Below are 27988 nucleotides of genomic sequence, written 5' to 3'. Positions count from 1 at the left end.
TCAAAGAAAAACAGGTAATCTATTCCAAATGTTCTATTTTACAAGAAGCAAATGTTATTGTGGAAAAATTACAGTACATTTACAAAATACACAACATGTTTATTGAAAATAAATATTTATAAAACACTGTTCAGGACAAAGTGTCATGAATAAATAATTGCTTCACTTAGATTATTTTTTTAACTCAAATAGCTGCAAACCAAACAGGTAAAAACTTAGTATAACAGTCATGTAACAATACACACTTGAGTGACAATTCAGGCTGATGCAAGTACTTGTGAAGTCAAGAAAAAAACATTACAGCCCTGCATCTTGAACACTAGTAAACCTAAGAATTTCCTCTTAAAAATTTTAAAGATAATGTTCAGATCCCCAAGATTAAGAGTCTTAAGGGAAAAAAGGATGCTTTCATAAAGTATTTAAATAATTAAACATCTGTGCTAAACAATATACAACTCCATTCTTTAACAACTAGCCAATATTTTTTCAACTTAACAAACTTGCTATAAAACAAAAAACATGCACAGCTTTTTCATAGTTAGCACACGTGAGTTTATGCTTTGTAATTCTGCCAAAATTATAAGAATTTAATTTAATCTGACACAACAGACAAATCAAATGTTTGCTTGAGGGTAAGATGAGGATATTCAAGCATTTTGTGTCTATGGTCTATCAGTAGTTATTAGCTTTATATTATTTTTAAATTGGTTACAGAAACATAGAATTCTCACCCCCATTAAAATTGATATTAAATTTGTCTTAATTTCAACATCAAAACTCAGTAAATAGGGAGGAGAGAAACCAGTAAAGCAAACATTTTGACAGAAATGAATGCCTAGAGGCATGCAGACAACACAACCCTGTTTCATGCCATTCTGGAAATGGAAGACGTGGTTATTTAACTCATACTAAGAAATGCAGAATGGGAGAAGATTTCAATTGAAAGATTATAAATGGTAAAATCACTGAAATTCTGATTAAGAGAAAACTACTTTATGAAACTGGCACAGATTGGATGTAAACAGTTTATTTCTTTTTAAATATATTTATGCTAATCATGTATATATCAGTTTCATAATTTTTGAAAGGAAAAAAATGGAATTAAATACTTAATATTTTAAAATAGTGTTCTACAAGGCTTGTATTTGTGTTCCTAGAGTGTAGTACCTTCAGTATTAATCTCTTAAAATATATCTTGCTTAATGGGAATAATTTGGGAGATAACACATATGCAGTGAACACCAACTGAATAAATCAAGCGGGGCCTTATAGATTGGAGCAATGAGACAGGGCCATCAGTTTTATACTATTTATGTTTTAGTGTGCAATTTAGAACTATGAAATGTAAAACAACAGCTTTGCAGAATTCAATAGAAGTATTTAATGTCAACGATAGCACCACTTGCATAGGATTAGGTTTCTTTTAAATTCATCTTGAGTGGTCACATAATAAAACACATAAAGCTATTCAGTTGTAAAAACATTAGATCAAAATGTAATAATGTGTTTAGAAGTGATGTGGAGAAAGTGCTCTTTGTACTTTATCTTTCTCCATGTGAACTGCAAATATTAACATGTCAGAAAATGTATGTTTTTCAACTAATTAACAATTCAGTTTCTATTTGGTAATTTCATAATTCCAGATTGAGAAGAATAAATGTTAACTTTAAAATCTATCCAGTTCTTAAAATTATCTGGTGGGAAACTTTACTATAATAGGAAAATTGTTTTTATAATTATAATGTATCTTTGGAGAACTGTGCAATCTGCAGGCGAGTTTTGATTGAATTTTTCTTATGTTCATTCTAATTTGTTATGGAGAAAGCAAGTGACTTACTCCTTCATTTGTGACTCAATAAATCTATTCTGATATTCAAGTATTAGGAAAATGCAGCTGAACAATGATACGTATCGTGATTATATAATCTGCAAAGCAGCATAATATTAACTATTCTACAGTATATACTACCCCAAATTCCAGAAGAAATGTTTTTCATTTTTAGATCTGTAATCTGTTGCCAAAAATACTGAAGATCTTCTAAATGTCCATGAGAAGTAATCATTTTGTCATAAATGCAAGGATGATATGGAGCCTTTACTCCCCCAGAAAAGAAGGGGTGATTGTGTGGTACAATTCCCACTTTGTTGGCACAAAATCCCATGAAAACATCATCTATGTAAAAACTTGAATTAAGAGTCTGTGAGGCTCGGTATACTTTAGCAACTACATCTCTGGATAGAACATATGCAGCTCCAGCTGTGTAGTCAGGATAGACAGACCATGGGTACATTTTATAGGAAACATAATATTTGCTTTTTTTATCCCTCACGGGAGGTGATGCATAATGGACGTGCCCAACCCAAACATCCTGAGCCCCAATTTGTGCTAGATTTTGGAGGTATGCAATAAGATTTGGCATGTGGATAAATATGTCATCATCGGCTGACATGACAAACTTGGCATGAGGGCAGAACTTGTTTGCCCAGCTGAACTGTAACAGTAATTTGTAGGTAAGATTGTAAAAAGTATCCAAAAAGTCTTGTTGAATCAGATCACCATGCCTCTTGTCTTCCCTTTCCAGCCTCATTTGCATTTCACTTCCCAGTGAAAAACGTGATTGTCCTAAAACAAACAAGGCTTTTATGTTGGCATTCAGATAGTGATGAACGTAGTCTTCATTACCCCATGTTTGTCGAATTGCATCTCTCCTCTGGTAATTTTCAGGTGATGTCTTTACAAAGATCAAGAGGAGAACATCTTGCCCTTGACATTTCTCTTCATGATTGATCAGATATCGATGCCTTGCTACGCTGTTACATCTGCTAGTACTTAGATTGTCATTCACAAAAGGATAGTTATTTATGAGGTATCTGTATGAGAAAGATTTTATAAAGTACACAAAGGTAGGGCTATCAATTTCTACAAAAAAAACAAAGAAGCACAGAACTAAACAAGTGGCAAAAATGTACACAAACTGACATTTTCTAATTCTTCTAAAATTAATAACATACATTCTGGTTCACTACTTCTTCACTTCTTCCAATTAAAGATTTGGATTTTTAAATAAGTTTTAGTGTGAGACTTCAACATTTCTCTTTCAGGAAAAGTGTTCATTTTAGATGCATCTGTGGCATCTGAGTTACTGGAGAGTCAATCACCTCAATGAAATCCCATATGTTTACTTTTAAAATTCATCTTGTTTCCAAATAAATTTGGTGAATGTAGGAGGACTTTGACAACATACAAAGATTCTTTTGTTGCCTCTTCACCTGATGTAATATCAAAACTGAATAGTTACAGCACCGTCATCTGCAAAACACAAGAAAAACATAATTCATCTTTATGGTTCATCATTTCTGTAAGATACCAGTAACAGAAAGGGATAATTACTTCACAGACTCAAGCAGCCTGATAATTAGTCCTGCCCCACCCAGCAGGTATCTATGGAGATTCTCAATCATTCTGCTCGTGGTAGTCCCAAAGATGCTTTTTCTAAAAGGCAACTGGACTTTTTTTTTTTTTCTCTTTGAAAACATTTCTCTTCTCATCCAAGAAGCTTCTTTAGTTCTAACTGATTGGTGGGGAATGGAAGGATTTATATTCTTTGCAGTTATCTGGTTGTTAGCATTCTGAGGGTTGGTCATTAGCTCTCTAACTCAAATTCTGGGAGTGTCTATGGAGATTCTCAGTCATCTTGGTCATGGTTGTCTCAGGTGCTTTTTCAAAAGGAAACTGGACTTCGTTTTTCCCTGAAGACGTTTTGCTTCTCATTCAAGAAACTTCTTGGATTAGAAGCAAACGTCTTCAAAGGGAAAACAAAGGAAGTCCAGTTGCCTTTTGAAAAAGCACTTTTGAGACATCCAATTCTGGGAGTTGAAGTCAACAAAGATTGTAAAATTGTCACAGTTGCCCACTCGTGGTCTATATAAGTCAAAACTCAGGAGGAACCTGGTAGCACTTTTTCTGGCTAACCAAATGTATTAAAAGGCATTCACTTTCCCAAGCCTGGCCTCTGATGGCTTTTTCTCTCCTAATGTTAATTCCTGCCTCCAGAGCCATTCACAGACCAGTTCTGGCTTAGGGAAAGCAGAAAAGGGAGGTGACAGATTGTCTTAGAAAATAAGCTGTTCTCCTTTCTCTTCAGTTTTGCATTTTGTAAAGAAATCAATCATACAATTGCTTTCTTATACTCTTTGCAAAATACAGTAGTAGAAAAATTAAGGATAAGGAGTGAAGTGTGGGGTTTAAAAAAAACACCAGAAAGCTTTTAAATTCCTTCCTTCCTTCCTTCCTTCCTCTATCTAGCTATCTACAGTATCTACCTACTTAACTATCTACCTATAATCTATCCACCTAATCTAACCTAGCCACCTATTATTTATGACCTATAGCGAGCTAGCTATCACTGTATTTTGCTGTGCTTTTTAATTCTTTTTATTTTCTCAGAGTCACTAAGGTGATAAGGATGGCTGCACACTCAACCAACCAACCAAATAAATCAATAAATATTCATATAAACAAACAGGCAGGTTTGACCAGGCTGACAATGTTATAACATTTCTCTACCTACCTGTTCTCAAGAAAACCCAAATGAACTTCAGGCTGAAAAACGCTTTTTAAATTACATACATGTGAACACATTCAGTAAATACTGGAAAATGGGTTGTCTGCAGGCTGTGGTTAAAAAACAACAACAATCAAAATGGCGGCCCCAATAGCAATAAAAATTCTGCCCCTTTTTTAATGTGCTGAAGTGGGCAGAGCTTTGATTTGCCTGTTGTGGTCGCCATCTTGTCCTGTTTTGGCCACTTTGTTCACTCAAGTCCTGAAGTGTTAGATCGTATCAAAACAACATGAACCCTCTATTGGAGAAAACCCCAATTTCGGACACGGCACAATGTTGCATATGTAATTGTCACCCAAGAATGGGTTTCCAAGAGAATTTTTCATTGGATTTCCCTGTTTAAAATCAAACAACTTCCCCTGCAGCCATCTTGATTCTCTTTCCTTGGGGGGGGGGTGGGGAATCACACCATTTCTTGGTCATCAAGCCCTCTTTTGTGGCCTGTTTTGGCCATGTTTGGTTTCAGGGTCTCTCCTAAAAGTTGGTTTCACCTTCAGGGGCATACTAAAGAGGAAATTAGGGCCACATGTCAGTTTCCTCAGCAGGAATGTGGAAATGTCTGTTTGCTGCCTTTTTCCCCCCCAGCATTTATAGTGGAGGTGATTGCTATACATAGGCCCAGCCATGTTTGGAGGACTAGAAGGCCACATACATCGTTCCCAAGATAACAAGTCTTTGATTCTTGCCCCAGGATCTCCTGGTGGTCTCCCATCCTTGCAGAGCCTCCAGGCCTAAGCAGGAGCCGCCCCCATTGACCAAAAGCATCATCTGCAATCTATGAGGCCTCACTCCAGGCCTCCTGTTGTTTCAAGAAGCGAGAAGATGGTGAAGCAGTTTCGCCTAGCGTAACTTTCTCTACTAAGGATTATGGGCAATGAAGTCCTATACATCTAAAGGGCATCAGATTGGGAGCGGTTGATAGGAAGAAGGCATTTCTCTCCCCCGCCCCTTTGAGTCTTGCATCTTGGCCATCCCTACTTTCTTTTTATGAAACAGCAAAATTCATGAAAAGATTTCAGGGGCTCCCAATGAGACATTTGATTTCTGCCACATTGTGAGTTTTGCACAGAGCAAACTTTGATTTCCAGCTCTGGGCGTCCTTTGTTTTGGTTTTGTTCCAACTTGGCTGCTAGTCCAAAGTGAGGTTCAGCCTTTTCTTCTGCCTAATACCTGACCATCATTTGCAGAGTTATTTGTTTGACCCAATTAGAAATTCACTTTCCTTCCTCAGCTTCAATTAATTAATATTTTCCATTTATTTTATTTATCACATTTAGAAACTGCCCATCTCCCTCACACCTTGGATGGTGTACAATTAACATGTTTAAAACATAAAAACAGAATGTAACATTAAAAAAATTAGCTTGAGAAGCTGTGAAATCACTGGAAAGGGAAATATACTTCACACAACGTCCCATTCTAGAGTCCATTTACTCAACTTCTGAAGTCACACATTTTTTTGACTTCACACAATATGATAAACCATAAATAACCAATCAAGCCTGGTTTTCACAATATGGTAAGTTAGGAAACAAATGAAGTTTAACAGTAACCCAGTTTAAATTGCATGGATGCATCTGCTAAGTCTTTACACGTACTTTCTTTTATTTTTTTTCTGCAAGTTTAGCCAGTTCTGAATCACCAAAAAGCTATTCTTCATGCAAACCTTGTTAGGGGATATTATCTTGGGATAATAATAACAATAAACTCGATAGGTGAACAAAAATTCCAAATCCAGTCTAAATGTCTGGCTGCATGAAGAACCAATAATAATAGTAGTAGTAGTAGTAGTAGTAGTAATAAGTAATAGGCTCTTCGGATGCAATCCCAAAATTTCTGGAGCATCACTTGAATACCATAGGCATTGACAAATTAACCATTGGTCAATTGCAAAAGGCAGCCTTATTTGGGACAGCTTACATTCTGCAATGATACCAATAACACTGTCAGACATCCACAGTCTGCCTATCCATCCCAGGTCCTCATGAAGGACTCAATAAGTTCACAAAAATGACAAATCCAATCTGAATATATGCCCTCATTTACAGCAGTCAGCAGCCCTTTGCATGCAAGGTGAGGGATGGCCATTTACCTTTAATATCTATATGAAACAACACAAAACAACATTTTTAAATATGTCAAAAAAAAACCCCAAACAAACCAGAATAGTATTGTAGTTATTCCTCCTATGTCCCAAACAAAGAAGTTTTGAGTATTACAAGCTAAATGAGGATAGGAATAAGAAAACAAATCACTCTGGAGCAGGGGTCTCCAACCTTGGCAACTTTAAGCCTGGAGGACTTTAACTCCCAGAATTCCTCAGCCAGTTTTGCTTAGAGTTGCCAAGGAGACCCCTGCTCTGGAGGATGGAACTGATGCAGAAAATCTCCATTTTTTTTCAGGCTGCACAAGGCCTGACCACATTCAGTTTCACAAAGCCAATTGAAGGCTTGACGTTGAAAAGAGTTTTTATGCTATATACGTATTGTGTGTGTGTGTGTATTATTGCTGTTCTGTCAAATGCTTCTAGCAAAACAGAAAATTGCCTTAGCATAAGCTTGTGTTGTGACCATGAAAATTATGACATAAATATAAATAATTTATAATGTCATAAAACACAAAATTCAGATTTAAAATAAAAAGCAAAGGAGGCTTTAAAAAAAAAACTGTAACTAAACACCATTCAGGAGAATAAATGGAATTTTGAGGTTTTCGTGTGAAAATAAAGAACCGTTAAATATAAACTGAAGGGCAAGTCATTTTATTTCAATAGATTGTCCAAATTGCTATTTCTAGCATAGACCAACACATCCCAGGTTTGGAGCCTGTCATGTGCAACATAAAATGAGCTGTACAAGCAGTTTATCACAACTGAAATCAGCACATTTTACAGCACAAGTCATGGTCTATTATTTTGGCTGCAAAAATTACACATCAAATGAATGAAACAACTCAGCAAGGAAAATACTAGAGATTTCTTCTGTTGTTGACAGGTAAAATGGTATTAGAGAATAAGACCATAAAATAAATTCATTTATTAAACTAGCAATTTAATTAACCACCAAAAGATTAGAAACATTTGAGAACTTCTATCTCTACCAATATTTTCAGTGACTGAATATTTTCTGTCGTATCCAAACAATGTCTTGTCTAGGTAACAATGCAGGAAATAAACTATCAACAAATCAAAAACATATGATATTTTTCATATGCCATTTTTCATTTACCTACTCACTTCCTACACAAATTAAGAATCCAAAATGTTATGCTGCTGTTTCTGAAGTGCCAGGGAAGAAATAATTAATTTAAATTATATTTATATATTTGTATCATTAGCAGCAATATGCTTGGATCCTGCAGGTAAAAATCCAGTGACAGCACACAACTGTGCAAGTACTTGAGCGAATTAGACGCAAATTAAGCACATCAGCTTTCAGTCCCTTAGCATGTATGCACAGCCAAAATATTTTTCCCAATTGCCATGAAAAAGTTGAAATTGACTCAGGTAAATGGTTTCAACTATTCTTTATTCCATAATCCAAACTCTGCATGTATGACTTAACATACTCTTGTAAATAATAAAATTAATGAATACGACCTGTGCATAATTATTGCTACCCTTAGAAATTAAAAGACATTATTGGATTTTAATGAATTCTCAAGCAGACAATTTACTTTAATTGCTACCACAGGTATCTTCAATCTAATAATCAGTTACTCAGCCTGCTTGAATGGAGAAAAATATTCAAGTATCAATAGAGGAAAGTATTTGTAGCTCAGAGTTGAAATGAGGCATCTTTGGTGCTTTTTGAGCTTCTTGTTTTCTTGCAGATGTTTCATTACCCAAACTAGGTAACATCATTGGTGCTGGTAGGAGGTGGGGTTTGTTCTCATTTATATTCTAGTGGCTTGCCCTGTCAGTGTTGGTAGGAATTCCTGGAAGCCTGGCACTCTGGCAAATTGATCATCAACAAGCACATAGACATAAACAACATTTACTACCATTCAAAAGAGACAATGAACAAGCCAAAAAGGGAACAAAAAGAGCTAAACAACTTCCATCGGCAATCAACACCCAGATGACCAGAGATAGCATATAAGCGATGCTTGACCAGGGTACACAGTATTGTCTGGGACACTACACATCCTTTTCACAACCTGTTTTCGTTGTTACCTTCTGGGAGGACGCTTTGTGTTATCCAAAGCAGAGCATCCAGATTCAGTCACAGTTTTGTTCCATATAGCACCAACCTTGTGAACTCTCAAAGCTTCCTCTTTCCAATATGTATTCAAGATGGATAGTGATGTGTGTGTGTTTGTGTGTATGTTATGTATATGTATATGTCAGAGGTGGTATTCAGCAGGTTCTAACCAGTTCTGGAGGACCAATAGCAGAAATTTTGAGTAGTTAGGAGAACCAGCAAATACCACCTCTGGTTGGCCCTGCCCCCATCTATTCTCTGCCTCCCGAGTCCCAGCTGATCGGCTGGGTCTTTTGTTGCTCTACACAGGAAAATGGAGCTGGAAAGCAAGTTAGTGGGGTGGGGAGGGAATGGGATTTTGCAGTAACCTTCCCCTGCCAGGCTCATCCACCAGGCCATGCCCACAGAACCGGTAGTAAAAAAAATTGAATCCCACCACTGGTATATGTATATGTATTGCAAGCAGGCAACAAGAATATCATTTTTAATGTGCGCCAGTGTGCCCACAATTAAAAAAAAATGACAATAAAGGTTATCTATTAACACCAAGATTAATATCAGACTAATGATCAAGCAGTAAACAATATCCCAATCAAGGAATTGCCAATCAGGCTAACAGTAAGACCAACTTAGAACTACTCCCACCAACACTGACAGGCAAGCCACTGAAATACACATTGAGAGCAAACCCACTCCCTATCAGTGTCAACCCTGAAGTTGGCCAAATTGTGGCCATTTTCTTTTTTGTATTTTCTCTAGTTTTCTCACTGACAAAGCCTGGAGCGAAGGGGCCAGGGCAGTGTGTGTGTGTGTGTGTAGAGATAGCTGGGGTGTTGTAGCCTAAATAAAATTATTTCCCCTGGGAATCAAGGACGTTGGTGCAGGTGTTCAAAAGGTGAAGATTGAGGTCACCTAGCAACTGGACTACATGCTGATTGGACCATGTGATTAGTGACTCTGGGGGGACGTGACAACATTTTACTTTTAATTGGGTGTAAAACCGACGGGAACTTCGAGCTGGTTTTCCACCAAGAAAATGCCAATTTGATATGTCCCAATAAAATGTTCTTTGAGGAATATGTCTGCCTCAGAGTTATTGAATGGGATGTATTACTTGGAACCTTCAGCACTGATGATGTTACCTAATTTGAGTAATGAAATGTCTGCAAGAAAACATCCAAGCTTGGAGACCACCAAGGACTGCCCCTCTATATGCAAATATTTTGTATCATTGTGTACAGCACAATTAACAAGCAGAAGAAAAAGGAAAACAGAGAGTTGCCTGTGGAGGAAAAGAAAGTAACAGCCAGAGGGGGGTTCTCAGACTGGTCTTGTGGTACAAGAGTCATAACCTTGCCCTGAACATCAAAAAGACCAAAAAATTGATTATAGACTTCAGAAGATGCAAAGCAGAGCCTCTCCCGCTATATATCAATGGAGACTGTGTGAAAAGAGTTCATAGTTTTAAATTTATAGGAACTCATATTTCTGACAACCTTACTTGGTCAGTCAACACTATGGCCACTGCAAAGAAGGCCCAACAGCGCCTGCACTTTCTGAGGTTGCTGAAAAAGAGTGGTCTGGGTGAGAAGTTGCTGGTTACTTTTTACTGTTCTACCACTGAGCGCATTTTGGCATACTGTGTAACGATGTGGTATGCTGGATTCTCTGTAGCAGATAAGAAGATACTCTAGAGCAGGGGTGTCCAACCTTGGCAACTTTAAGACTTGTGGACGGCTGAGGAATTCTGGGGAGTTGAAGTCCACAAGTCTTAAAGTTGCCAAGATTGGACACCCTTGCTCGAGAGTTATAAACACAGCACAAAAAATCATCGGTTGCTCTCTTTCTTCTTTGGAAGAGATTGTGAAGACCAGACTCCTTTCTAGAGCACTAAAAATCTCCACAGACCATTCTCATCCTGGACATTCATATTTTGAACTGTTACCATCAGGGAGAGGCCCATTTCTAGCAACTTCTTAATAAGAGATCCTACATCGTTTCAGACAAGTGACTGTCCAGTCTCTTCTTAAAAATCTCCAGTGATGAAGCACCAACAACTACTGATGGAAAACTGTTCTACTGGACAATTGAATCTACAGAAACATCTGTAGATGATTGAATGGAGGAAAAATACATCTACAGAAGGAGCTGAAGATCACAGTTGGGAAAAGAAACCTTAAGTTAGGATACCAATCCCAAAAGTGCTTTTTCAAGAGGCAACTGGACTTTCTGTTTTTTCTTTGAAAATGTTTCACTTCTCATCCCAGAAGCTTCTTCAGCTTTTGAAAGTCCAGCTGCCTCTTGAAAAAGCATCTTTGGGACAACCATGACCTGGATGACTGAGTATCTCCATAGACATTTAGGGTACCAATCATTATGTCCCAAAAAATTAAACTTTAAAAAATTAAATTTTTTAAAAATATTTTTTTTAATGTTTAAGGATTTTTTATTAAAGCAAGAATTTTATAATCCAAATTATGGTTCTTTGCTCAGCTGTCAATCCTTACTGCTAACTACAACAGTGATATTCTGAGCTTTTCCACAGTAAATTACAAAATTAAAGAAAGGACATCTTGTCTTATTTTCTGATTGTAAGAGTCAGATAATAATTGAGAAGAGAGGGAAGTTCATTAAACCCCAGGCTTAAATTTACCTGCCTTTCATCTTCATTTAATAGTAATTTTATTAAAAATTGCAATCACAACATTAAACTAATACAAATAAAAAAATAGAAAGGAAAAAAAGAATACAGTAAAGAAAAAATAGATATATGAAGAAATGAACTCTGCAAATTTAACAAAGTATTATCTGTGAAATAGATAATTGAATAAAGTAGAATAAAATATTCAATGGATAATTGAATAAAGTAGAGAAAACCAATACGAAGATTTTCAGCATTTCATCCCATTATAAATACAAGATTAAGGCATAATATACAGCCTACAATATACAGGTAGTCCTTGTTTATCTGTGGTGGAGCAGAAGTTAGAATGCTGTACTGCAGGTAACTCACTGCTCACTCCAGGAGTTCTGAACAGCTCAAGGTTGACTCAGTCTTCCCTCCTTCTGAGGTCGGTAAATGAGGACCCAGATTGTTGGGGCAATATGCTGACTCTGTAAACTGCTTAGAGAGGGCTGTAAAGCACTGTGAACCACTATATAAGTCTAAGTGATATTGCTAAGTGCTATTTAGCAATCACAACTGTGTATAGTAACTTGGTCAGTAAATGAAGGGACAGCTAAATGAAACTGACTGCTTATGATTTTAGTTCAGCTTTCCTTTCCATTGCTGACCTGCAAAAGTTGTAAATGCAAGGATTGGTCGCAAGGTTATTTTGTCATCATCATCATAACTGCTGACAGTCACTAAATGAGGCAGTTGCTGAATGAGGACCTCTATAGACTTCTGGCTTATTAAGACTAGCGAAGTAATTAATTATCAGAACAATACACTAAGAAAGCTACTGTTAGTATGCTGTTAGCTGATATATTCTAATATGTTCATAAATAGGTCTTTCTTCTTCTTCTTCTGGTTTTAGCTTCTGCTTGTAATTTAATATTCCAGTCCAAATTCCTGGAGCATCTGCTAAACAAAGCTTTCTTAGAAGAGACCACTTTTATTTTTAAATGAAAGGCTTGCACAAAATGATGTCAGCTCTCAACTTTATAATACTTAGCAAACTCTAGCAAAGTGAACCCTTTAGCTGTTTGGGGAATCATTTTCATTCTTGCTTTATGTTAGCTTGTAGCAAGCCTTGCTGTCCACAGAACCTGTTGGGAGAATGGGGCGGCAAGTGCGCCCGCAAATGAAACTGGCTCTTCCGCTTTGTAGGGATCAGGAGGCTGAAATCCTGCAGGGGCATCAAGGGGATCCTGTCTTCAGGACCAGTTCTTGGGCTCTTGAAGGAGACAACCTGGAGAGGAAAGGGCCCCAGCCCAGACAAGCAGCAGGGCAGTTGCCACCAAAGCCCCAGGCGAGCCTTTCCACTGGGCGTACCTCAGCCAGCCAGAAATATTGCTAGCGGTTCACCTTAGCCGGTCAGAACTGGCTGAATCTCACCACTGATGTTCTCCAATTATTTGTCACTTTATCTCTCCTCCAGAATTCCTCAGTTCAGACTACTAGTTAGTAACTTTAATACTATGGGATTCAATCCAGATTTAAATTCATTCAAGTAAAGAGGTTACAATCTTGTCCCTTCACCCTGTTCTGAAGTTGGCTAAGAGAACATACGTTGTTTAATCAGACAGGACTAAGTGAGACTGATCAATCTGTTTGTGGTTACCTATCAACGCGTGGTATATGAACTTATATATCTTCCTTGTATCTTGAACTTTCTGAAGAAGCTCATTTAATGTTTCTTCGTTTCCTGTGTTCCATCTACAGAAGTTAGGTGCACTAGCAATAGAACATTTTACTCTATCCCTCAATTTATGGCCATTCTTTCAGTGATCTTTTGAAATTACAATGGCCCCAACAAAGGAATTCGTGATCTCTACCAGAAGTTATGGCCATCACAATCATGTGATAAAATTCAGGCACATCAATGTGCACTTTTCCCTACAGTCATGGTGGTGTGCAAGAGCCGGGGTGGCACAGTGGTTAGAATGCAGCATTGCAGGCTAACTCTGCTGACTGCCAGCAGTTCGATCCTGACTGGCTCAAGGTTGACTCTGCTTTCCGAGGTCGGTAAAATGAGGATAACCCAGATTGCTGGGGGAAATAGGCTGACTCTGTAAACCACTTAGAGAGGGGCTGTAAACCACTGTAAAGCAGTGTATAAGTGTTATTGCTATTGCTCTCCTACCTATCTCCCCACCCATCTAGGCCGATCTGCATAGCACCACTCAGCAGTGGCATCTTCAATTGCCCCTTTGTTGCCCAGGTGACTACCTCTTGCTGATCTCCAAACCGGTGTCCCTTTCCCTCTACACGCAGGCCTTCCTGAAAGGGGACGTTTTCCTCTGCAACTGGGCTTCCCTTAGCTTTCTTAAGCAGCCTTCCCTTATCTTCTGCAAGATCCCATTGGATTGGTCTTCCTCCAATAGGACACATGGCTTGGAGAACAGCAGGAGATTCATTCTCATGATGCTGGCGTTATCCGTCCAGTGGTTTCTGGCTCTTGACGATTCCGTGGGCCAGGTCCATCCGCGTCTTCCAATCTTGCGCTACTCTTTTTTTTTTTTTGTAAATTTTATTTGAGTTTTCACAAAAAGAAACGAAACATCTTTTTTGAAAGCAGCATAATCCCAGGTTACATTTCTTTGTACAGACGCAAATTCAGGTTCTTGCTCATTTTTATATTCTATTCCATATCTTATTACTATTTTACATTTTCTACATGGCTTCTTCCCTCTTTTAATTTTCTCAATTTTATTTTATTTATTTCATCTCAATTCAAATCATTATATTTTCTGTCCTGTTTCAATTGTCTATTATCTTTTCTCATTAAACAAAATCTCTCCTGTAGTTACTGATTGGAGTATGCCGATTTTATATCTTTCCCCTAAAGTTATAACACTCAATATAATACATAACTTCCATTCGGATTCTGCTTAGTACATTCTTAAACTACACACAGTATTCTTTAAAAAAAAGAAAAGAAAAAATTATAAATGTATATAATTAAAACAACATTCCATTCCAATTCAATTCTATCATTAATATTAATATTTATTAAAGTCTTAACATCTTTAACATTACTTTTCAATTAAATATCATACTTCTATGGGAACAATTATAAACTTTCCATAGTTAATTCCCCCCCTTTACTTATATTTTATAAAACATTGACTAATTAAAATGTTCCCATTCCTTCCTAATTCAATTTTCTCATTTATTTTACTTCCTTTACTTCATTTACATGGATTTTCACCCATTATCTCTAAATAGGTCCTGTTTCTTTATATCTTGCTCCGGACCTTTGTAACTTCTTTTCCTTTCCTTCTTCCCTCTCTTCTTCTCTCTCCCCTTTTTACCCCTTTGTCTCTCTACCTCTATTTCCCTCTTCTGTATTCCCCTTTTCTGTGCTTTCCAGTATTATGCTTATTTTTCGAATTATTTTTCTTTTCTTTGGTTGTTTTTTTAAGTCTTAAATTCTTCATCCTCTTTCCCCCCTTTCCTTTTTCCTCCCCACATAGAAGTTACTTGTTCATTAAAGTTACTTGTTCATTAAAGATGGCTTCTTCTTTGTCCCAGTCTTCTTGTTTTGCAGTCTCTTCTTGTTGTTTCTCATAGTTCCAGATCTCCATTTCTAAGAATTGAAAAACGAAGCCAAAAGAACCCTTCCCTTCTTGTGCATCTTCTTTGTACTTTTTAAGTTCCATTTTCAATTCATCCAAAAGTGATGCCATTGTAGAAATTTTTAAACAACCACCCGATTGATTTTAATCATTCAAATATAATAACCAAAAATCCAAAAGTCACCAAGTAATCGAAATACATGCAAGCTGTTTCTTTTTGTTCTTTCTTTTTTTTCCCCACTTTCTCTTCCTGGGGTTACTATTTAGTTGCAAAGTTTCAGTTGAAATGTATCTTTTAGAAGTCTTATTGAAATTTTACTTTAGAATCTTTTAAAGTTCAGGCAGTCTCCTCCCTCTTCCAAATCCTGCCCTTATTCTTTTTCTCTCCCTTCCTGCTATAGAAGAAAAAGTTTTTAATGTCCAGAAATCTTTATTGTCCCTTTGGCATTTAGTTATATTTTCAGCTTAATTGCCTATTGATGCCAAAGCGGATTTTTCCAATTTCTTATTTCGGTCTCTAAGTTGTCAATATAAGGAAGGAGAGAGAAGAGGAAAAAAAAGCCAAACCTTTACCTTTTCACTTTCTTTTGCTGCTTCTGACTCTTCTTTGGGAGCGATGTTATTTCTTGTAAAATTTAAATTCCGGGGTACCTTAGTTGTTGCTTTTTCAACTTAGCCCGGTCAGCCAAAACTTTCACTTCTTATCTTCCTCCTGCACGTTCTTTTCCGGTCGAGTTCTTCTTTGTGGTGGCCATTTCTGACCACCTCTGCAACCGCCTTCGGGAAAGGGGGTAATGGCCAGCTGAGGAGGAGAGATGCGGCCTTCCTCGACCCTGCTGGCAGTCTCCCCCCCTCTTCACCACCTGTACGGGGTGGCTTAGCCCCGAAACCAGCTGGCTCGGGGCGCTCCAGCGGCGAGCCCAGGCAGAAACCGTGCACGATCGCGGATTCCTGTCTGTCACCGAAGCCCTTCAAACCGGAAGTCCCAATCTTGCGCTACTTCTTTTGAGTTGTTCTATGCCAGGGGTTCCCAACTGGGGGTGCTTGGAGACGATATTCCAGAGGGTGCAAAAACTTGGGTTTAGAACAGTGGTGGGATTAAAAAAAAAAATTACTACCGGTTCTGTGAGTGTGGCTTGGTGGATGTGGCAGGGAAAGGATACTTCAAAAATCCCCATTCCCTCCCACTCCTAGGGGCAGGTTACTGCAAAATCTCATTTCCTCCCCACCCTACTAACCTCCTTTCCAGCTCCATACTCCTGCGCAGGACGACAAAAGAAGACCCAGCCAATCAGCTGGGACTCGGTAGGCAGGGAATAGATGAGGGCGGGGCCAGTCAGAGGTGGTATTTGCTAGTTCTCCGAACTACTCAAAATTTCCACTACCAGTTCTCCAGAACTGGTCAGAACCTGTTGAATGTCACCTCTGGTTTAGAAGTTTCAAAATTAAAGTGTATATGTATATAATTATTTATTTTAAGGGGGTGCAAGAATATGTCAGAAGCATTCTAGGGGGTGCAGGGTATGGGGACCTCTTTTCTATGCTCTGGCTGGTGTCAGCTTTGATGGCGTCTGGCCATTATATTCTTTGACAGCCATTTACCGCAAACTCTTCCCCAGCACAATTGCTTTCTCCAATGAATACCCCTGTGTGACGTGGCCAAAGGAAGGGAGACACAGTTTTGTGATTTTTCTTTCCGGTGACATATCCGCTGTAATGCACTCTTAACACCCTGACGTTGGAGAAAGATGAAAGGCAAAAAAAGGGAACGACAGAGGATGAGATGGTTCAATCGTGTCATCAACGCAAGGAATCTAAATTTGGGCAGAGTATGGGAGACAGAGGACAAGGGGGCCTGGCATTCTGTGGTCCATGTGGTCGTGGAGAGTCAGACACAACTTGATGACTGGGCAAGACTTCTAGCTGAAAAATACAGGTGGTCTTTGTCTTATAAGGACCAAGATGGAGCCTGCTGAATACAGTCGTGGCGGTCATAAAGTGGAACGTCACGTGACCAACTGAATTTTACTTTTTTTTTTAGCAATTATTAAAAACACTCCCAATTGTTAATACCACTTTATAATGCCTTGGTAAGGCCACCCTTGGAATACTGCATTCAGTTTGGGTCGCCACTATGTAAAAAAAGATGTTGAGACTCTAGAAAAAGTACAGAGAAGAGCAACAAAGACGATTAGGGGACTGGAGGCTAAAGCACAGTTTCTAGAATTGAGTATGTCCAGTTTAAGGAAAAGAAGTAGGGGTGACATGATATCAATCTTCCAATATCTGAGGGGTTGCCACAAAGAAGCTATTCTCCAAAGTCAAGCTATTCTCCAAAGGCAGGACAAGAAGGAATGGATGGAAACTAATCAAGAAGAGAACCAACCTAGAACTAAGAAGAAATTTCCTGAGAGTTAGAACAATTAACCAGTGGAACAACTTGCCTCCAGAAGTTGTGAATGCTCCAACACTGGAAGTTTTTAAGAAGAGATTGGATAACCATTTGTCTGAAATGGTACAGGGTTTCCTGCCTTAGCACTGGGTTGGACTAGAAGACCTCCAAGGTCCCTTCCAACTCTGTTATTCTGTTCTGTTATTCTATTAAGTAAACCCATTCTTCACTATGCAGCATTTTTAGCAAAACTGGAACTAAATGCTTCTTTTGTTTTTGGCAAAAACGTAAATTGCAGCCATGCAACCACAGGACACTGCAAATCCTAATAAATGTGGGCTGATTGGTGAGCACCCAAAATGTGGTCATGTGGGGGGATGGCCCCCCAAACTGAGTTGTAAGTACCTTTTGAGGACTCTATCTAACTTCAAGTGGTTGCTAAATGACCAGTTATAAGTTAATGGCAACCTGTGTTGCATTGCAGACTGCCTGCTACCTCTACAGTATTCTCCAATGTGAAGTTCAACTTTAGAAATCCAAGCTATTATTTTTCAGGATAAGGGAAAGAGGGTTTTTTTTAAAAAAAAAATCTCATATAATTCATAAAAATCTCAGAACTCTTTGGAATCTCACCTGGAGGGGCCAGTAGAGACTAGATTCGATCTAACTACATTCCAGCTGGACAGAGGGACAAATTAACTACAGTACCCAACCCTTTTTACTAGAAGAGGAAACTACTAATCCAACTGCCATTTCTTCCACCATGAAAGGCCAAACGAAAACAAGGACAGCTTTAAAACAGTCTTGCACTGATGATGTTACCTAGTTTGATTGTGAAACATCTGCAGGAAAACCACAAAACTCAGAGAGCCCCCAAGGACCCCAACAATTCAGCCCCGAGCTACAAATCTGTCTGTACAGCTCTGAACGGCTGATTATGTACAGGTAGTCCTCGACCTACAACAGTTCATTTAGTGACCGTTCAACGTTACAACAGCATTGGAAAAAGTGACTTAGGATTGTTTTCTCACAGTTCCAACCTTTGCCTCATCCCCATGATCATGTGATCAAAATTCAAATGCTAGGTAATTGGTTCATACTTACTACCACAGCAGAGTCCCGGGTGATGTCACCTTTTGACAAGCAGAGTCAATGGGGAAGCCAGATTTATTTAACAGCCGGATTACTAATTTACCAACTGCAATGATTGACTTAACAGCTGCGGCAGGAAAGGTCGTAAAATGGGGCAAAGCTCCCTTGACAAATGTCTCACTTAACAAGAGAAATTTTGGACTCAATTGTGGTAGTAAATTGAGGAATACCCCTGTGTTTATTTCTATTTGAAACTTTGGAGAGGAACTGAAAGAGCGGAATTCAGTTCCTACAGGGGGTTTGGACTAGAACAGTGGTTGCCAATCAGTGGGCCAGGGACCACTGGTGTCCGCAAGAAAATGTTGGTGGTCCACAGAAAGCCAAAAGTCTCTCTCTCTCTCCCCCTGAGAACAGAGCTGGAGAGGATAATCTGCAAGGATAACCTGTTAGGAAAAGAGGGTAGGGAATTTTCCCCGCAGACTTTTGGGGGGATTTTCCCAGGGTCTCTGGTCCGAGGGATTTAAAATTATGAGTTTGGTGGTCCCTGAGGTCCAAAAGGTTGTCAACTCCTGGACTAGAAGACTTCCAAGGTCCCTTATTCTGTTCTATTAATAAACAGGGGAACCCAGACTCTGACATCCCCTAAACTCCGGCTGAAAAAGTTGCCTCGCCTGGTAACAAAAAGGGAAGCAACCTTCACCTTCATTCAATTCCTCTTTTCCTCTGTGCAGAATTGCCTTCCCAAGTACATGCGCGCACACACACACGCACAAATCCGATTTTATTTCCGCCTGGGATGCAACAAAGCCAAACGAACAAACCAGTTTTGCGAGGGAAGAACGCACGCAACGATAGGTATATTGAGGAAATTCGGGGTGTGGGGGGGGGGGAACGGAGGGAAGCAGGCAGGAAAGTTTTGTAAGTCGTGGAAGAAAAAAACGCGCACCTGAAGCGGAAACGAACCCAAGGCGGGTTGACAGCCGCAAAAAAATAAAGTGGGGAAAACGAAGGCCTAGTAGAGACGAACATTCAGACTTACCCTTGAGTAACCTCAACCGAGTTTAAGCGGACCGGTTTCCAAGTCACCGGAGGCGCGTTCGCGGCTTTAAATCGAGGAAGGGAGCCGTGGGAACGGGGGTTCGCCTCCTGCGGGCGACTATAGCCTTCGCGGGTGGGAAGGCAGGTGAGTTCTTGGGAGTCGGGCTATAGCAACCCGAGGCAGGTAGAAGCGACCCGATTGGGCAAGAAACCCTCCGCGGCTTCCACCCAACACCAGCCTCCATCTACTTCAAGGACAGGCGGAGGAAAGGCGATGTTGCAATGCTGCCGGTTGAGAAATGCCGAAGCGAAGCTGGAGTAGTTCGTTCTGCCGGGATGGGATCCCGCTAGGGAATCCTCGGCGAGGGCGGCAGCGGTTTATGGGGCCGGGAAAACCCTCTCTACCTCCAGACGGGTGACTGGAGGAAAGCCGGCTGGGCTTTTTTCCAAAGAAGGAAGGGGGAAAGAGAGAGAGGAGGGAAGGAAAGAAAGAGGGAGAGAAAAAGAAGGAAGGAAAGAAAGAAAGAAAGAAAGGAGGAGAGAAGAGGGGAGAGAGAAAGAAAAGGGGAGGGAGAGACAGGGAGAGAAAAAAGAAGGAAGGAAGGAAAGAAAGAAAGAAAGAAAAAGAGTGGGAGAGACGGAAGGAAAAAGAAGGGGAAAGAAAGAAAGAAAAAGAGGAGGGAAGAAGAGACAGAAAGAGGCGAGAGAGAAAGAAAGAAAAGGGGAGGGAGAGACAGGGAGGGAGAGAGACAAAAGAAAGAAAAGAAAAAGAAAGGAGGGTGGGAGAGACGGAAGGAAAAAGAAGGGGAGAGAAAGAAAGAAAAAGAGGAGGGAAGAAGAGACAGAAAGAGGCGAGAGAGAAAGAAAGAAAAGGGGAGGGAGAGACAGGGAGGGAGAGAGACAAAAGAAAGAAAAGAAAAAGAAAGGAGGGTGGGAGAGACGGAAGGAAAAAGAAGGGAGAGAGAAAAAGAAAAAGAGGGAAGAAGAGACAGAAAGGGGAGAGAGAAAGAAAAAGGGAAGGAGAGACAGAGAGGGAGGGAGAGAGACGGAAGGAAAAAGAAGGGGAGAGAAAGAAAGAAAGAAAAAGAGGAGGGAAGAAGAGACAGAAAGAGAGGGAGAGACAAAGAAAGAAAGAAACGGAAGGGCGAGAAACTGGAAAGGGGGAAAGTCCGGGGGGACCACGATAGATCGGCGCGCTGCAAAGCCAGAGATCGACTTCATCAACGCGGTTAAAACTTTAGTGTCTCAGAGCAGCCGAAGCCGGCAGGGGAAGGGACTTTTCCTTGGAGCAAGAGAAGAGAGAGCTTGGCTAAAGCTTTCTTTTCTTTGCCGGGGTTGGACGACTTCGCCTTCCGACGTGCTGCTTTGCCTCCCCATCCCATAAAAAAAACCGCCGAGAATTCAAAGGCATCCCCGACTCTCAGCCCAACCCAGAAGTGAACTCGAGCTGCTGACCTCTGTCCGGAGTCGAGCCTCGTCGTGGACGTTCAATTGGCCCGAAGGCCTGCAAGGCAGAAAGTCAAGCGCCTCTTAAAACCCGGGCAGGCGAGCGGGGGAAGCCCGAGCCGCTCAAGAAAAAGCGGCGGAGGGAGGATCCGCTTTGCCGGAAAGGCTTTCCATTCAGTTTTGGCTGGGCGACTTCGGAAGGCGCTCATTGGCTTTTATGGAGAGCGCCTCGTTTGTATCCCAGCCCCGGCTCTCTTACGTCCCGCCGCCTTTTCCAGCCTGTGGGGTGGAGTGAGTGGTGGGGAAGAATGATGGGGTTTGTAGTCCGGCACATCTAGAATGACCCTCAACTGGCAAGACCGGCGCGGAGGAGTCTCGACTCGTATGTCATAGAGCCCGGCGAGGATGGATTTGAATGTTAGAGGAAGACAGGCAGGCCCCCTGGCGAATCTATAAACCCCGATCGATCGGGGGGGGGGGGGACCAGAGTTTGGCTGCGTGCAAATGAAGCGTGCGATGGCTTCACTTTAATGCCTTTGACTCGCATGATGGGCAATTCCTGGATTCCCAGGCAATTGGACCTCAAACTGGATAATCCCACGCGGATCCGTGAGAGAATATAAATCTGAGCAGTTGCATGCGGTTGTGTGAATCCACTATTCTGCTGTTAACCGGGTTTGCATGCCATAAAATTGATTACCTGCCATCAGGTATTTTCTGACTCTTAGCAATCACATGTATTTTCACCTGAATACCATGGTAAACTACATTTAGGTAAACTAGCCTACATTGTACTCATAATTTGGAGAATGTGTACTGTTTCTCAAAGAGAATCGCTTTGGAGATTCTCTCTGGAGATTCTCAATCATGCAGGTTGTGGTTGTCCCAAAGGTGCTTTTTCAAAAAGCAGAACTGGATTTTCTTTGATTTTTTTTTCCCCCCTTGAAAACATTTTGCTTCTTATCCAAAAAGCTTCCATTCTGGCTTGTGTCTCTCAACCTCAGCCACTTTAAGATGGGTAGACTTCAACTCCTAAACATTTTAGGAATTGAGGTCCACCCATTAGGTTGAGAAACGCTACTTATTCTAGAACAAGGGTCTTCAAACTTGACAGCTTTAAGACTTGTGGACTTCAACTCCCAGAATTCCTGAGCAAACATGACTGGAGGAGGAATTCTGGGAGTTGAAATCCACAAGTCTTAAAGCTGTCAAGTTTGAAGACCCCTGCTCTAGAAAAAGGAAATTGAGGATACCTGGCAATTAAGATTCATGATGAGATCCTTGACTGAAATTTATGCAGCCTTCTTAGCCATGATGAGCTGTTAGACTAAACCATAAACTATGGCTTACTTAAGGTAACCCCTACTTTCTGAATTGGCACAGGACCCGGACTGTTTAACCAAGCATATATGCTGGGAGTGCTTGCTCAATCTTTGTCAAATTAAAATGAGATTGGTTAACCATTTGTTTGTTGTGTGGCTTGGCAGTCAAACTTCTAACAATCAAGTGGTCTGGGCAGGAAGTTTGAAGAGAAGTACAATTTTATCTTTTCATCCTGGAAGATAGTTTTTTTTTTTTTCATTTTTAAAAATGATCCTTTCCATACACTTAAAGCAATAAATTTGTTGTGAAAAGTCTCTGATGAGAAGTTTGGATCCCTGAAACTTGGAAACTTTGGCTCCAAGACACTGTGCTAATCGGTGTATTGAATTGGTTTTGGTCTGTATGTGTTGTTTTGTACATACCTGATCTTTGTGGGGGGGTTTTTGAAAAAATTGTTGTTCTGGTTCAGGAACTAAATCTTATCTGACTCTTTGTGACTCCATTGACCATAGCAACAGGGATGGGATTCAAATTTTTTAACAACCAGTTCTGTGGGCATGGCTTAGTTGTTGGGCATGGCTTGGTGATCATGCTATTGGCTGGGCGTGGCCAACTCAATATCACTCAAATCGAGGCATGCATCTCCTCGCCTGGCCTCTCATGACTGTGGGGATGCTGCAACAGTCATAAGTGTGAAAAATGGTCATAAGTCACTTTTTTCAGTGCCATTGTAACTTTGAATGGTCACTCCACACAAGCAAAGTACCAGCAAAGGAGGGGAAAAAAACTCCAGAGACGTTCCTGAGACAGGAAGTTTAGTCCTGCCAAGAATGCAATAAGGGTTAAAGGAGAGGCAGTTTCTGTAAGCAAAACCAGAATGTTTCCTTCCTGCCTTCCTTACAGGATTAGCCCAGTAATTCCTTCTAACCACTGGTTCTCCAAACTGCTTAGAATGTTAACAACCAGTTCTAGTGAATAGGTGTAAACTGGTAAAATCCCACCCCCGCGTAGCACTCCAGACCCCTTGTCCTCCATTGTTTCTGGAGTTTGCCAGAGTTCATGTTCCAATAAAGGAGAATATTTGCAGCTCAGGGTTGACATGAGGGCTCCTTGGTGCTCTCTGAGCTTGATAATTTTCTTGCAGATGGTATTAGAGATTCTTTGGTCGGGCTGTTTACTGATGGCTCTTTGGCAGTTTCCTGACTGTGGTATTGCTTATTTGACTTTGTCTGAAGTTGATCTTAGATCTGTGCTGATCTGAGTGCCGATTACCGGTGTAGATATACTGGAGTCTTTTTCTCTTTTGGGTTGCTTGATTGTCTCTTTTGCATAGTAGTTTATGCATCAAGAAACTGCCAAAGAGCCATTAATAAACAGCCCAACTAAAGAATCTCTAAAACCACCATGACCCACACAGACAAACAAGACACCAGAGTAGAAAATGACAGCAAACAGCACTCCTTACTGGCACTGATGATGTTACCTAGTTAGGGTCATGAAATGTTTGCAAGAAAACAAGCAAGCTCAGAGAGCACCAAGGACCCCTCAAATTCATGTGCATTGCACCAATGACTCTATCTCAGGGGTGTCAAACTCAAGGCCCGTGGGATCCAGCTCATGGGGTACTTAAATCTGGCCCATTAGGGCCGTCCTGCAAATAGCAAAGGACTGGCCCATGGTGCCTCTGGCAACCAAATTGGGGTGCTGGGTGGATGTGTGGCCGCTCCCTATATCCTGTTTTCAGCCTGGATGGCCTCCTACAGCACTTTTCCAGATAAAATGGGGCATGGGGAAGCCTTGTGTACAGAGGTGGTCTTCAGCAGGTTCTGACCAGTTCTGGAGAACTGGTAGCAGAAATTTTGAGTAATTCGGAGACCCAGCAAATCCCACCTCTGACTGGCCCCGCCCCCATCTCTTCTCCGCCTCCCATTGAGTCCCAGCTGATTGGCTGGCTTTTCTTTGGTTGCCCTGCACAGGAGAACGGAGCTGGAAAGCCGGTTAGTGGGATGAGGAGGGAATGGAGATTTTACAGTATCCTTCCCTGCCATCCACCAAGCCATGCCCACCAAGCCACCTCATGCCCACCAAGCCACGCCCACAGAACGGGTAGTAAAAACAATTGAATCCCACCACTGAACCTAGCACAGTGTACGGCAACCCAGTTAATGGTGCCATAACACATGAATGTCGTCCTTATGTTCACTTGAGTAGCGATGGGAATAGATTTAAGAGTAAGAAACTTTCCTAGTGTGAAAAAAGTCTCCTCAGAGTAAAGATACCTTGCTGCTAGGTAACTACTCCTTTTAGGCCTGTTGTAGTTTGTTTGGATTTAGGATGTTATGTGAAGCAGGTTGTTCTAGTTTATTTGATAAGCCACTGTGAAAAGTCATGGCTTCACACTCTGATTCAAAGGGCCACTACTTGTATGAATGTTCCAAGAGAGGTCATGTTTGTTATCTCTCAGCGTCTTTGTTACTCAGGTATTCTATAACTATGCATGAGATTTCTGCATTCCTGGCAGGAAGTAGGAAGGGGGAAAAATTTTTTTGGGGCAGTCTAAAGAATAGCAAGCAAACATTTGCAGCATGGGATATATTTTATTGATTGTTTTTTTGACTCTTGGCAGTATCATGGCAATTAATCCTAGTGAAAACAAAACCCTAATAGTAAGTTGTTAGAAACAGAATTATTGCTTTTGCTTTTACTGAAACAAAATGCCTTTTTTAAAAACAAACAAACATTAAAACAGCTTAGAAAGGATAGCCTCTAAAACATGCGTGTCCAACTTTTTGGCTTGTCTGGGCCACTTGGAGCAAAGAGGAATTGTCTTGGGCTGCATATAAAATATATAATATAGTTAATGTATCATTATTGTCATCATCATCATCATTTTAGCCATTGCCTATCCACTGAAGGATGAAGGATGATCCCTTGAAGAGCATCCGGAAGCTCCAGTTGGTGCAACATGCAGCGGCCCACATGGTTTTGTGCCGACCCCGGTGTGCACATGTATCATCTTTCCTGCAGGAGCTGCATTGGTTGCCAATTTGCTTCGGGTGCAATTCAAGGTGCTGGTTGTCACCTTTAAAGCCCTTCATGGCTTGGGACCAGCTTATCTGAGGGAACGTATCTTGTCAATCACATCTACCAGACCCATCAGAGCGGGGAGACAGGGAATGTTGCAGGTCCCATCCCTGAGGGAGATACACCTGGTGGGAACCAGAAGAAGGGCCTTCTCCATGGTGGCTCCTTTTCTTTCTTTCTTTCTTTCTTTCTTTCTTTCTTTCTTTCTTTCTTTCTTTCTTTCTTTCTTTTCTTTTCTTTTCTTTTCTTTTCTTTTCTTTTCTTTTCTTTTCTTTTCTTTTCTTTTCTTTATTTCCCCAGTCTGTTCTTGTATTTTAAAATATTAATGAGAAAGTAGAAAAAAGAATAATGCTGTGTTTTTTACTTTAGGTAAAAGTAAAGGTAAAGGTTCCCCTCGTACATATGTTAGTCGTTTCTGGCTCTAGGGGGCGGTGCTCATCTCCGTTTCAAAGCCGAAGAGCCAGCGCTGTCCAAAGACGTTTCCCTGATCATGAGGCTGGCATGATTAAACGTTGAAGGCACACGGAACGCGGTTTCCTTCCCACCCAAACTGGTCCCTATTTTTCTACTTGCACTTTTACATGCTTTCGAACTGCTAGGTTGGCAGAAGCTGGGACAAGTAATGGGAGCTCATTCCATTACACGGTGCTAGGGATTCGAACCGCTGAACCGCCAACCTTTCTGAACCGCCTGTCGACAAGCTCAGCATCCCTAGTGGGAATATAATGTTCATTTTCTCTCTAATTTTCTTCTTGAATCCTCCTGCGTTCCTTCCATTGAAGTCAATGGCCCAGTAATCAAGAATTTTGAGGGGAAAACCTGAAACACTGGAATAACTCTTGGCATAATATTTTAACAGATTAGCTTTGCTGCCTCAAGGGATCAATACAAATCTGCCTGATCATTTAAAATATTTAACGGTATCATAGGTGGAGCTATAGGGTTTCTCTCCATATGCGCAGGTAGTTCTCAACTTACGACCACAATTGAGCCCAACATTTTTGTTGCTAAGTGAGAAAGTTGTGAGGTTTTTCATCCCATTTTATGACTTTTCTTGTCACAGTTGTTAAGTGAATCACTGCCCTTGTTAAATTAGTAACATGGTTATTAAATGAATCTGGATTTGCCATTGATTTCACTCGTCAGGAAGTCACAAAACTGACTCCGAGACAATGCAACCGTCATAAATATGAGGCAGTTACCAAGTGCCTGAATTTTGATTGTGTGACCATGGGGATTCTGCAACAGTCCGTAAGTGGGGGAAATGATCATAAGTCACTTTTTCAGTTCCATTGTAATAGTCACTAAATGAATTGTTGCAAGGTAGTCCTCAACCTATGATAACAATTAAGCCCAAAATTTCTGTTGTTAAGTGAGGTATTTGTTAAACGAGTTTTTCCCCCATTTTACCATCTTTCTTGCCAGAGTTAAGGCAGGTGCTGAATTAGTAACCGGGTTATTAAGTGAACCTGGTTTCCCCATTGACTTTGCTTGTCAGGTGTTGTGGTCTGCTGGTCGGACAGTGGAGAGGAACATGGGCCAGTCCTGGAGTCTGGGGAGGGCTTGGACGAGGGATCTATGTCCGACACAGAGATGGGGCCAGGGCCATCTGAGAGTTATGTGCTGACTCCAGAGCCTCCAGAATCTGACATCAGTGAGGCAGAGGAATAGGGAGAGCCTGTTCCTAGTGTGCACATACACAGAGCTGCCAGAAGGCAAGAACAGTTAAGACAAAAGGCGAGACTCGGGAGTAAGGCCTGGAGGTGATTGGCCCCTCCCATAAGACATAAAGGAGGAGCAAAGGGACATGAGCCTTTGCAGGAAGCAACTTCGTTTGTTCTGGTCGGTTTAAACTCTGAAGCTCTGTGTTGCCTTTGTGCTCCGTTTGTCCTTGTACAGCTAATTGGCACTTTAGTCGTTGGCAGCATTTCAAGGGAGATAAAGGTGGATGCTTATCAGCCTTATCCCGAAAGATTGTGGCAAACTTCTGTTGGACTATTCACAAACTCTTTGGCACTCATTATGGACTGTGAATGCATATAATTCACAGCCATTGAAATAATTAAAAAACAAAGGTTTTGGGGGACAGCGTGTCATCGTTACTGTCTCAGGAAGACTTGGTCAGAACAATCAGAAGGTCGCAAAGAGGGATTACATGACACTGGGGCACTGCGACCGTCATAAATGTGAGCCAGCTGCCAAACGTTTGAGTTTTGATCACATGACCATAGGGATGCTGAAATGGTCATAAGTGTGAAGATTGGTCGTAAGTCACTTTTGCCAGTCCATTGTGATGGTCACTAAAGGAATTGTTGTAAGCTGAGGACTACTTGTATAGAGAATTTCATAGGCATCCGTGGTGGGAGTAGCAAGGATATTTTGTACATCATGATGTTAGTGCAAGTGATGTGTGTGATAACATTACGGCTCCATGGGAGGGCCACAGCTTATCCCAAATAAATACAGTATTTAAAGTTGAAAATTCTTGGTCTCTGAACCGGTTTAGAATTCAAGTTCCTTCCTTTAATTATATGGTTGTTTTA

General features: G+C 40.7%; 2 protein-coding genes across 10 annotated transcripts in view; one reads left to right on the top strand and one right to left on the bottom strand.

The window, feature by feature from the left end:
* MCF2L2 (MCF.2 cell line derived transforming sequence-like 2) overlaps positions 1-27988 on the top strand; it is a 196014-nt gene that overhangs the window by 99900 nt on the left and 68126 nt on the right. The window lies entirely within an intron of this gene.
* Positions 79-21412, bottom strand: B3GNT5 (UDP-GlcNAc:betaGal beta-1,3-N-acetylglucosaminyltransferase 5). Of its 2 annotated transcripts, none has more exons than XM_087933553.1 (2): positions 21048-21412; positions 79-3310 (listed from the first exon to the last, which is right to left on the bottom strand). In XM_087933553.1, exon 2 carries the CDS (start codon positions 3012-3014, stop codon positions 1881-1883), a length of 1134 nt encoding a protein of 377 aa, XP_087789679.1. In that variant the 5' UTR covers positions 3015-3310; positions 21048-21412; the 3' UTR covers positions 79-1880. The 2 variants fall into 2 exon arrangements, with proteins under 2 accessions (XP_087789679.1, XP_087789680.1); XM_087933554.1 differs by lacking the exon at positions 21048-21412 and adding an exon at positions 19605-19712.

This window comes from Pseudonaja textilis, chromosome 4 (genome assembly GCF_049901715.1).
Source record: "Pseudonaja textilis isolate UNSWEBS1 chromosome 4, rPseTex1.2, whole genome shotgun sequence".
In the NCBI taxonomy this organism is placed as follows: domain Eukaryota; kingdom Metazoa; phylum Chordata; class Lepidosauria; order Squamata; family Elapidae; genus Pseudonaja; species Pseudonaja textilis.
The sequence above is the reverse complement of the archived record's forward strand: the minus strand, read 5'-3'. Positions and strand labels throughout refer to the sequence as shown.